This window comes from Ambystoma mexicanum, chromosome 3q, assembly GCF_040938575.1.
Source record: "Ambystoma mexicanum isolate Mex_15411 chromosome 3q, UKY_AmexF1_1, whole genome shotgun sequence".
Lineage (NCBI taxonomy): Eukaryota > Metazoa > Chordata > Amphibia > Caudata > Ambystomatidae > Ambystoma > Ambystoma mexicanum.
Window position 1 is genome coordinate 1,092,590,102 of NC_090926.1, and position 12,727 is coordinate 1,092,602,828.

At 46.1% G+C, this 12,727-nt stretch overlaps 1 protein-coding gene across 3 annotated transcripts in view; it reads right to left on the reverse strand.

The window, feature by feature from the left end:
- Positions 1-12,727, reverse strand: part of LOC138581962 (coagulation factor XI-like) — a 349,622-nt gene that overhangs the window by 143,785 nt on the left and 193,110 nt on the right. For all 3 annotated transcript variants that reach the window (XM_069652873.1, XM_069652874.1, XM_069652871.1), the window contains exon 6: positions 887-996. In XM_069652873.1, the coding sequence (XP_069508974.1) occupies positions 887-996 (110 nt within the window). The remainder of the gene's footprint in view (positions 1-886; positions 997-12,727) is intronic.

Genomic DNA, 12,727 nt, shown 5'->3' on the forward strand with positions numbered 1-12,727 from the left:
TTGCCTATATAAAGTAGTACTAGCAAGCACTATATTGTACAGGCAATTACATTTGGAATGTGCTGGACTGTGTGCATACTGTTGGTAAATACGTGTTTTACTAACAGGCAATCCTTCAGCATTCACTTGGGCAAACACAATGGAAAACCTGTGAAATTATGTGTTCAAATGGCAATGTTTAAATTCCAGATTTTTTCCGAACTTTGTTTATCTTAAAGGTCATGTGGAGGCACGCTGCATACTCGGATTTTTTGCAAATCATATTCCCAATTGTGCTGTGGAAGGATTGTCATTTGCTTGCACGTCAGCCACTTCCATGCAGCAATGACTATTAGTCAACAGACCCTGATACTCAAAGATTGGCACTGGCGCATATCACGTGGTGCCTGTGAGCATCTCATATTTGCTCCTGCTATGTTATACTTGCTTCAGGCAGCCTAAAACAGGAGTTAATCTACAGTTACCTGATGCATCTCTGAGGCATCTCTAAGGCGCCCTTTAGCAAATCCTTGCAAATTGTATGTGTATGTTGGCATCTCAAAGAAGCTCCAGGCTGCTCTGGATACTGATTTAGGCTTTGTCAATCAGGTATAAGGACCCAGGTGCAAAACTGCTTGCCTGCATCTCCTCCTTCCCTCCAGTGCAAATCTTCAAGAATCAGGTCCCATGGCTGAGTCACTTGTAGATGTTGTGGGTCAGTCTAACAGGACTGTTGACAACACACTCTTCTTTACTGGACCTTAAGACAAACTCAGAGGAATAATTTGCATGCAACATTTCTAATAGTTTGGAAAGCCTCGATGTATGTCTAATAGCCCATTTCTGAATGATTTTCTTCCAGTCATAAGGTCACTTAGAGAAGTACAGCGCAATGTCCAGCACTCACAGGTTTTTCCATCGCAGTCTCTCTGGCTGAATCCAGACACCACGCCTTGGAGGATATTAATGGTTGTAGGAGATGGGATATTTGCAGAGAATTTCAGGAAGCAAAGTTTACTGTAATAAAAGGGAAAAGGATCCATGTTAAACATACCGTCCTGATGGGAACATGGGACTATTTGAATAAAAATACAGGTTTGTGGATAGCCCAGTGAAATGTCTTTGAACTAGCAGGTCAAACATTTATAAATCTGTCTATAGGACCTTGAGTTCTGGTATCCCCTTAAAGAGTAATTGAGTCTTCTTTTATTGTAATGTAGTAGAACTGTGCTTGCATTATAGGTGATGGAAGTGTATTGCCCTATGTTGGTTAGGTTCTCATTTGGGTAACTGCAGGGCAGGTTTTGAAATATTTTTCATAGTGTTACCGTGAATTGTGATTTAAATGGAGCAGAGTCTTTGGAGTAGAAAGCATGGATTTTGTGTCATTCAGCGCATGATAGGCTAGACTGGACTCTCTGTGCTGAAACACTCATATGGCTTGAAGCCCATGATTGGGGCATTGTAAATTGATTCAAGTACAATGATGTGACTTGTCATCCTTAATCAAATATGTTTGATTTTATGTGCAAATAGAGAGAACTTTGAAGGGTTGACTGATGTAAAAAGATGTGTTATAACAATATGTTTATTATTTATGAAAGTTAGAATTCATTGAGGATTTGATATGTAAATAAAACATCTTTTTTTCATAAGGTGGTGATTTGTGACTCCGATAAAAATAACAAACAATTAGGTGTTATGATATGGCACTTATAACGCGCCTATACATAAGGGTTGTCAAATGCTTCTCTACCTATCTCTATCTCCATCTATCCATCTGTTGTATGCATTAAGTTCAGCCTCATAAATGGGTGTGAGGGAGATTGAGGACTCATAAGTAAGCAGCTAGGTTGGTTGGTAGGTTGTAATATTAGCAGAACAATGTTACAAGCAAGAAGGTTGCATTCAGAGCTGAATGATGGCGAGGGAAGATGTTCTCTATGTTCTAATTCAGTGTCTGTAGCTCCGCCTTGTCATTCGAGGGTGCTAGAATATGCTCTCGGTTAGACTGGGAGACGGGGAAAGTTCCCTTCAAATTCAGAGCCAAGGCTGACTGGTATGTCCCAAGTAGGGACACGCGGCACACGCAGTAGCTCCAAATGAACAAATGACTTTCTAACAATAATTCTCTAAAAACAATAAGTAGCATCACAAAATCCTCTAGAAAACACCACTACCAAATTATAATTTGTGGCATATCATAACTATTAATCGACCAGGAACCGTGTAAAAAAAAATAACTACAAATAAATCCAAACCATGCACTGGAGACACATCAACCTTTTTTGACAGTGCCCTTTCTGGTAAATGGTAATTAGTGAAGTGTTTACTATTTACTATCTGTAATGTAAGGTGCTGCTTCTGTGTGTCTGGCAATCACAGAGGGCTGTTGAGAGGGCGACCAACTGACTGCATGCCATTGTGACATCAATGTTATTTCCTTTGGCTTCTTTTTTGCAAACCATTGATATCCAGGTGATACAATGTAAAGTTAATGTAAAAATAATGTATGAAATGCAACTACACCCGTAGTCACCTTGCCACTCCTTGCAGAACAGAAAGAAAGAACAAAGAAAGTTGCTTAAAACAAATAGGTTTTCAGAGCATTGTGAAAAACCGAATGAGCCGCTGTGGCTCTATGAGCAAAAGGGAGAGAGTTCCAAAGGTCACAAGCAGTAACAGAAAATGAACGACCACCAATTAGGCTGTATCGTGGCTAAAGGGGTAGGAAGCAGACAGGCTTCGGCATAACCCAGGGCACGGCTGGGGACATATGGCCGAAATTTGGCCACAAGATATTCTGCTTAAGCTACGTTTAGACCTAGTGACGCTACCAAGGATTATAATACCCAGAAGGCATTCGTTTGATAAACAAGACACCAAGACTGGAAGAGCGTGTCTGAGTGACATAGGCTCATTTGTAGATGATATTATTAAGCACGCACACCCACAGTAGACAATGTTGGGAGTATGTCAGGCAGAATTGGTGAAGATCTGATTTTCTTTTTTGTATTATTAGAAATAGAAATAAAACAGTTTTTCCAGGTAAAGTTAGAACATAGAAACTGAATTGGAACATCCATCTCAGGATAAAGATTTGATGCAAATTCATTTTTTTTTTAAATAAGGAACATGGGTCCTAAGAGAATAGGTATCTGCTGTACAAGTACTGCTTGATGGAAAACATTATATTTGGTTGGGGTTATTTCAAATAAATATACAGGCAATTCCAAAAGAAGGTACTTTGAGTAACTCTGGCTTCCCCCTGACATAAATCTGGGTATAGATACTTATTTTTTATTGTGAGTAACTTACTGCTGCCTTACTCATGACATACTCTGAGCAAGTTAGGAGTAAGTCGGAGTTATTCATAATAACTTCTTTCTGAATCGAGAATCCCCCTCCAGGAGGGAAGTCAAAATTGCTTTTGTGTTCTTTGCTCTAGAGTTCATTAAGGTCATCTCTAGCAGTTTGAGTGCATTCTCGAGTTGATAGCTTTTAATCTGCGTTTTACACACAAATCAAGCTATCATAGCACTACAAAGAGTTGTGCTCACGAACAAGTTGGCCATAATGTGTGTGACAAAATGATATTTTCATTTGAGATCCACAGTATGCCACACACCATATATGAACAATGATTACCTTGTCACGTGACCAGAATATGTGGACATGAGTCCCTTTAGCCTGTTTGCTTTCCCAACACACCTCTGCTGTTACAGGATTGCCAATTTCATTGGGGGTCTGTATTGAGGATGAATAATCTCGTTACTATGTCTAGCTAAGAATTAGATCAACTTTTGTTTTAATATTTTATTACAAATCGGTCTATTCAATTGTGGGTTCCAGTTGCGGTGACTGGATTTTTTCTAGCAATCCCACTGCTGAGGGAACTGTCAGCCAGCAGTGTTACACTAACTACTGAGGTGGGTAATAGCATTGTGTGTGTCTCTAGATTGCTGGAAATCAGGAACGTGAAAGTGCAAGAAGTTCTTCAACTTTAAAGGAAGTTCATATCTATGTATGTTGCTCTATTTCAGACTGTACTTACACTTCACATGTTTAATGGTGATGAGAGAACCTGCTCTGATTTATAGGAGAGCTTGTTGTTGTTGATAGTTAAGGCTGTGTTCTCCTGGCAGTATTCACTCATAACAGGCATATGTTCTTGTACATCTCACTTGCATTCTTTCAACCTTTATTTTAGACTCATAGCAGACTCAAAATTGTGAGATGCCACCATTGCCACAATGTGAGATGCTGCGTATCGGCAAGCAGTCTTCTGGCATGTTGTTTCTCCATTGCCCTTTGCCGACAGGTCCAAAGGCAAATGAACCACACCTCTCCATTCTCCCCAAACTGTGAAGCTGGACTCAAACTGCAAGTCCCTGCACAAGGATTTTAAAATACTCAATAATTTGCATTACCAATTATCATGCAGATTAGCCACTCACTACTAACCTCAAGATGGTGCAGCGCATGCATTGACATACTGTGTTGTGCTTATATGTGGTTGTATGTGCTTCATTGTGATGTAGAGGTTTTAGCACTCAACTCCCAAAAGGGGGCAACGTCTGAACCTGTCTGTCAATGCTCCTTTCTTGTGTGAACTGTCACAATTACAATGGTACAATGGTCTATTATGGCCTACAAGAAAAACAAATGTATGATAATATGATCATTTGTACAAAGTATAATTTTATATCTTAACAGACAGACAATTATTTGATTTGTATTGTTGTATTGTCACTTTACAATGCCCTATAATTTAAACGCACTACTACATGAAAATGTATTCTAATGTAGGCCAAACTTTGGCACTATGACTGATGGAAGGTTTGTATCCAGCAATCCAGGCTAAAGATCCTTGCATTAAGAATTAAGCAAAGGCTTCCGTGTTTAAGGCCTGATTAGCCAAGATTCTAGTCTTCAAGAGGTTCACTTTACAGACATGGATTAACATCACCAAGGATATTTGGGGCAGCCCAGGGGAGTTGTCAGGGATAAGGATAGATACAACATCAAGACATCTGGTTAGGACCGTCGGTCACCCAAGGGTGTCTGGAGTGATTAAATCTATATAGAATTAGATTAATGATGCCTTCTGCAGTACATGTTCCATAAAAGTATTTACCGCCAACATCTGTAGTCTGTTAGCGAGACAAAAATCAAGGTTAGTTAAACGCACTGAAATGGGAAATAGAGGACATATTTGACTTTAAAATTCAGCCTAATGATATTTCTGAGGCTGAACCAGATCCCCTCTGGCAACCATGCCATTCTGAAATATGTACCCCAGGTTTTAAGTACCTTCTGTCATATAATAATATTGATTATTCCCACAGCTAATGTTCTTTCCCAGAATCAACCATGTAATGCAAAGAGACCCTGGCTGAAGAGCAGGGACGTCAATTGGTGGTCGCCAGAGGTCACAAGAGCGACCTCTGTCGTTTCCCCAACGACCTCTGGCATAATTATGCAACCTATGGCCTGGTCTGGAGCCTGCTTGCGTTTTTTTTATAAATAGTTTGTTACAAGCTATTAACAAAAAAACGAGCAAGCTTCTGACGCCACCCCAGGCCCGGCCAGAGGAAGTAGCGAGGTGCGCTGGTGCCTTCAGACCTATTGCTCGTCCAGGCCCGAGGCAGGGAAGAACAGAGCAGAAGAGCAGCGCAATGCCACACTGCAGCAGCCTGCCACACTGAGGACCAGTGGCGGCTGCTTAATTAGGGCGGGGGTGCCGCCCTCCCACAGAGAAAACATTGTGTATTCATTATAAAGAGTTTCAGTCTGCCATCTGAAACGTGTAGTGCAGCAGCGTTGGCTACAAGTTTGTTCATTAGATAAATGAATATCCGTGGCTGCCTGGCAGGGCCTGACATACTAGCATAGAGGCGCATCCCATTTTACACATTTTTGTATTGTATTATTGCACAGAGCTTGGAGGGCTCTGCGCAATTAGCATAATCCACATAATATAGAAAGCTGGCGGGGCGCTAGAGCTTTGGCCACCCCAGTATTAATTTATGCTCAAACAGCACAGAAGAAACACAGACAGCAGATCTTCAGTCTGTTTAATAACAGATTTCACATTTCATTGGCTGTTTATCAGCCAATTAAATTTGTTATTTGGCTGTGTGGGTGGGGTCACGTCACGGCGCACAATCTACCTCTGTCTTCTTACTTATGGAGTCGATGTAGCACCTGCAGCAGAGCTGTGTGTGTGCAGTGCAGCGAGGCTGCGGCCTTGCCTTGGCTTGGCCCTTGTTACACTGTGGGCTGGTAAGTAAGTAATAGGTGCCAGTGCCACTGCCCCCATTCTGTACAACTCCTTTCAAAGGAGTACATCGTACAGGAAAATGCTTGTTTGATTGAGTAGGGAGTTTTTTGCTCGCCTTGACCATCCTTGTTGTGCTGGAACTTGGATTGTTTGAACTGCGCATTTTGTAAATTTTGACGAGGGTTTGTTCATCGGCAAGCTGCTGCCCGCATCAGTTCGCCTGCTGCGCAAAGTTTAGCCCTGTGAGTGTGAAGTGCCTGAAGGCCAACATCCGTGACGCCTGATTGATTTGTTATTACCACCAACACCCACACTCTTCTAGTCAGAGCTTTAGGAGCCTGTTCAGTCAGGCAGCATGTAGACAAAAGGTTTGAAATTATACGGCGTTTGTTATTTCTGGAACTTGTGCTGCCCGTTGGGTATCTGCTGCCAAATGAGGCTTTTTCTTGGTTCTTGGTGTTGTTTACAGGCATTCTAAGGCCATACACAATTGGAACGTGCCAAAGGACATTGTTTGTACCCAGCTTTGAAAAAATAAATGGATTTGGTCTATAAGATTTTTTTTTTTAATGGAAGGTATGGACATTGTGGGTTATCGGGATTAATTTTCCTTGGCTAGAGTGGATTTCCTGGGCTGGTGAATTATATAGCACAGCGATTTACATATTCAGGCCTTCAGTCCATTCCCTGCAGTTTTCGAGTGGAGGGACGCCCTCTCCACACTCCCTCCTGTGACAACATGGTTATGGTCCATCACCATGCTGTCCCAGGAGATACTGGGGAGATGAAGAGCTCCAGCGAACTCTGAAGTCACACGGAGGGTCGAGGATGGGGCCAGATTAATTGCAGGCCCACTGTGGGTCTGTAATGATCTACTCAGCGCAGGGCCCGAGTGAGAGATGGTGTCTAGTCCTCTCCATCCCTGTGTCCCTGGGCTGGCGGCTGTAAGTATGTGGGCCCAGGCCCAGCCTGTACCGCAGCTGGACTACTCCATTGAATGCTTTTTCATTTCATAACTTGTATTAACTTTACACAAACATCTGATGAGGACAGATTTGAAGTGATGTCAAGTGTGGTACCAAAGTGGGTCAATAAATTCATGTTACTATACTATGTGAAGTTTGGGAAAGGGCAGTGGTTTATGGCATCTCTTTTCCTGAAATTAAGTTACGGTAGTCGAATATCGCTGCACTGCTGTAAGTATGTGGGTAATGTTTAACATTTAAACCGCAATAAGCCGAGGTTGAATTAAGAAACCATTTCCTTACTTTTGCAGGGTGGGGGGGGGGTGCATTAGATAAACACCTTACAAGCAGCTATTGTCCAGAAGTGAACTGCTCGTGCTTCGCTGATGCCAGCTTCAGCTGCACTTACAAGGCGGGCATTAAGGAGAAGGGCATTCTGCGTCAATGGTAAAAGAGAAAGGCCACCCAGTCAAGCAGTGCCCTCATGTCAATGGCTGTTCCCCAGGTAGCACGGGTTAAGCTAGAATAATCATGTCGAGCCACGGTACAGCAGACTCATTCAGTGGGCATTTAGTGTTTCAGCTCTCTGCTGGTTAGCTGTCTCATGATAATTGGCGACTATTAACATGTGTTTGTATTTGTCCCTAATTTAATGTATGCACCCCACGGTTGCACTAGACTGTTTTCTGCTCTCAGCAAGGAGGAGGGGTGTTGAATGGACCCATGCACTTCTTCAGCCGGGCTTCTTTTAGAGAGATGCTGGAAGGGCAAGGCTGTGTTTAGCACTGAGGAACGGTCGAGAAACGAGATGAAAAAAAGCTATTGGGCCTCAATACACGTTGTGCGGTAAAAATCTCCAATTACCGGCATGGTGCTCTTAAAGAGGGCGCTAATAGCGTACCATTACGAGTACGCGGACACCAGCATAGCGCCATGCCGGTAATGACCCTACCGCCATGCCGCTAAAGACCCCAAAAAGTCACTTACCGCCCTCGACGAAAGTGCAGATAGCACCTCCGCCCTCACGCTGCATGCAAATAGACCGTAAAATTGCGGAACCGGAAATAGCGTCATCGCACAGGAACGGGAAAGAGCACGGCGGCCATCTTTAAAAACACAATCCAGTGCCATCCTCTTCCCCCTGGACCTGTTTGGAGTAGGTTGCAGTTGCAAATCATCAGGGACACCCTCAACATGCCCAAGGCCTTGAAAAAAAGCACCGACAGGCAGCGGAAAGAAAAATTCACCTCAGAGGAGCTGATCATGCTGACCCAGACCCTGGCTGACAATACCGCCGTTGTGTTTGCCAACGACATGCAGCGGGAGACAAAAAAAAGGCAATCTGGGATGATGTTGCTGTGAAAGTAAGTGCAGTGGGCACCACCACCCGCAATGTGCGTGAGTGCAGGAAAAGGTGGGACGACCTCAGATTGCGGGTGAGGAGCATCCTTGCCGAAAACCACAGAATAGCCACTGCAGATGGATCCGGTTTACCCATCAAACTAAAGGAATGGGAGGAGACCTGTGCGAACCTAATCGGAGTGGAATGCATTGAGGGAGTCGGCACTATGGAGCATGGCGTGGCAACCACTTCAGATGGAGGTGAGTGTACACATGACAGGATGCTATGTGAATGCACTGGTCCCCCCAAATGTGAGCCCAGAATCATCTCATGGATGGACAAACATCCACACATGCATCCATCCTTGCCCATGTCATTGTCAGACCCAAACGCACACGCATGCACACATCACCAGAGACAAGTGCCAAACACAACCATTCATGGATGAGGCACTGATCTGACACATCACCTGCATCCCCAACAATGAAGTCCCAATGGCCACAACTGCATTATTGATGTATTCTGCATAAAGTACATAGAAATGTAACCAATGCCATCCCCCTTCTTGTCCCTGACAGGCTCACATACAGACGGTGAGGATGCCGGAAATGCATCCCAGGCACCCCCTGCAAGTAGGAGACCAAGGGCACGGGACTCTGAGGACACCCCCACGCCATCAAGGGGCAAGGGGAAGCATCGGAGGAGTGCCACTGCCAGGATAGAAGTAGCCACACCACTAACTACAGCCCCACCACCGGAGGTGAACCCACAACCACCATTCCCAGCCACGGAGGGCCCACCATCAGCTGCACCAAGCTCCGCAGGAGAGGCAGCAGCCACTGCCCCACTATCTGATGTTAAGGACACAACAGATGTCACAATGGAGATGCACACCCCAACCCCCCCTGGAGCCCCTGAGCCATCACCACTCTAGACACCTGGGTCTGATGCCACTGGCGAGGACAACATTCTAGGCTCAATGTCCCCCATGGTGGCTTCACCTGCTGACATGGATGCATCTGAGGGCACAGCAGCCACTCCACCAGCACCCAGCACTGCCCTCGACCTGGCCACCATCAGCCAGCGTCAACAGGAACTAACTGTGCTGGTTGGCCAGCATGTGGAGGAGGCTGCCCATCTCAGGGAGGAGATTGTGGAGACGGCAAGACACTTCAGTGAGAGGATGGAGGCCTGTACAGACAGGCTGTGTGAGGAGATAGGCAGACTTAGGGAGGTCCTCACTCGAATAGCAGACACAATGGACCGCCACTTCACACCACCAGGACAGTCAGCCACGTCGTCATCCGCCGGTTCAACGCAGACAAGCCCCCTCCGCCGCTCCACACGCACCACCAGGCGCATGTCGAGCCAGCCTCCAAATGCTGCTGCAGACAATGGCCAATAGTGAGTTTATGGCTAAGCTTCTGCATGCATGGCTCGACGCAAACATAGTGGCAGACACATGAGGAACTGTTGTGGGGGTGGGGGAAAGGGTGTTATGGGTCTGTTGTGGGCGGTGGGTGGAAGGGTGTTATGGGTCTGTTGTGGGGGGTGGGTGGAAGGGTGCTATGGGTCTCTTGTGGGGGGTGGGTGGAAGGGTGTTATGGGTCTGTTGTGGGGGGTCGGTGGAAGGGTGGTGGGATGTTTGGGGACATGCACTTTTTCATCTTTCCGTTACTTAATACACTGGTGTCTGATCAAAACACAGGCTTGGACATCTTCATTGTGTTTGTGTACTTTATAGGCGACAGGGTCCATTGCGTGCTTCCAAACATACACCAGTGCATTCATACCCATATCCATGTGACAGTAAAAAACCACGTTACTCAGAATATTTGGGTGATCAGATGTTGTCTCACAGCACGTCCCTCTTGACCATCCCCTCTTGCATGTCCTGCATCCCCTTCACCTCCGTCCTCATCACCATCATCATCCTCATCAGGTGCTTCCATTTCAACGTCAGGGGGCAGTGGCACATTCCGTCTGATACACATATTGTGCAGCATGACACATGCCATGGTGATCTTGGCCACCTTCTCATGGCCATACAGGAGAGCACCACCAGACCTGCTCATGCACCTAAACCGTGTCTTCAAAAGGCCAAAGGTCTGCTCAATCACATTGCGTGTACGGGTATGTGCACGATTGTATTCCTCCTCGTGCCTGTTCTGTGGGTTCCGTACAGGGGTAAGGAGCCACCTCTTCAGGGGATAGCCAGCATCACCTGTATGGGGGGACAAATGGGGACCTGTTACTGTTCAGCTCAAGTGTGGCCAGTTCATTTCAGGCTTTTTTAATTTGCATTGTGATTGAAGTGCACAATTAACAGCATACATGCAGACTGTCTGTGTGACTGGAATGTGCAAAGGTAAGGGCGACCCTGCAAGTACACATGGCCCGTCAATGCCTACAACAGTAACGGACATGTCCTGGCTGAAGCCGTGTGTTAGGGGTTCCTTGGTCCTAAGCAGATTTGTTATCACACTGCTGGTGTACTGCCATTCCAACATTGATGTTGCCATGCTGAGAGGCATCACTTGAGTTGTGTTATAAGTGCGTGGTGTAATGCTATGGCTAGGGGTGATCCCTTTGCATGCATTCAAGGCCACAATGCATTATTGCTGTTGTGCTGCGCTCATTTTGTAGGACTATGTTGGTGGCATGTATGAGATTTGTGTATTTTGAGGTGTGGAATGTTGTGCAATGTGGATGTGGATGGATGTTTGATTTTTCTAGACCTGGATTGTCATCTATGTTATGTAGCTCACACTTGCATGTCCATTCATCTCTGGTACATTTTGGGCCTACCCAGATGGATGTTGGCGTACAACTGTATGTGCATTTGTCCAACGGACAACAAGCTACACCCAATCGGAGTATGTATCTCTCCCCCCCAATCACACTGCCATGTGCTTGCCCTGCTACTCACCAAGTAGCCACAAACGTTGTCCGGCTTGTCGCTGCATGTAGCGAGGGATAGTTGAGTTCCGCAGGACCATGGAATCATGGGTTGATCCGGGAAATCGGGCACAGCAATGAGTGATTATCTTGTTGGTGTCACATACCATTTGGACATTGATGGAGTGGAATTGCTTCCTGTTTCGGTACATTACTTCATTGTGATGTGGGACCACCTATTCCACATGGGTACAGTCGATTGCCCTGATGCAACTTGGGATTCCTGCCAGTGCATAGAAGCCAACTTTGGTGTTTGCAAGCTCCTGGGCAGTCCGTGGCATGAATATGTGTTCAGGTGCATGCTTCAGGAGGGCAACGAGTACCTGGGTCAGCGTGCGTGAGAATACTGGTTGTGGGATGCCATGCATCTGCCCCACCGTATGCTGGTAAGTGCCTGTGGCCAGGAAGTGGAGCACAGTCACCACCTTGAGTAGAGGGGGGATGGCAGTTCGGATGTCTATGAGGCTCACAATGTCGTTGTGTATCATGTCTACAATGCTGGTTATGGTATCCCGGTCCAGACGTTACAGGGTGTGTATCTGCTCCGGGGTTAGGTTAAATGGATTGGCTCTGATCCTGGGGATTGGTGGGTGCCTCTGTGGTATGATTAGGTGCCGTGGTGGTGCTTGCTGTGCCTGTCTTGCCCTCCTCCTCCTCCTCTCCTGCGTCTCCTCTGTGCTGCCTGCTGTTGCTGCTGCTGCGCTGCGATCATGTCCTCCAGCCCATGTAATGCTGCTAGTATTGGAACCATCTTGGTGTGGGAAGGGGTGTGGTGTGCTCCTTTTGTGCTGCCTGAGTCTCCATTGCCTCCACCTGTGCTGATTGTGTCCATCTGTGGCAGGTGGGAACACTGCTCAGTTCTCTTAACGGATGGTTCGCGATGGCGGTATTAGCGCCATGGCGGTACGGGGTTTTGGGTGCTTTTCCAATGCCGCTATTGGCACGTCCGCCTGGCTTGTGATGATGTGCTAATAGCGGCATGGCGTAAATTACAGGCTCGAGGGTCGCGCGCCCGCGGAATGGCCGCTATTAGTGGCACCGTACTTAGCGGTGCCGCAAATAGCGGTGAGCCAGGTCATAATTTGGATGGGGATTTAACGTTACCGGTATTCCATTACCGGTGATGTTAAATCCCTACCGCCTACCATGTAATGAGGCCCAGGGGTGTTGCTAGGGGGGGCTAAGGGGGCTATAGCCCCT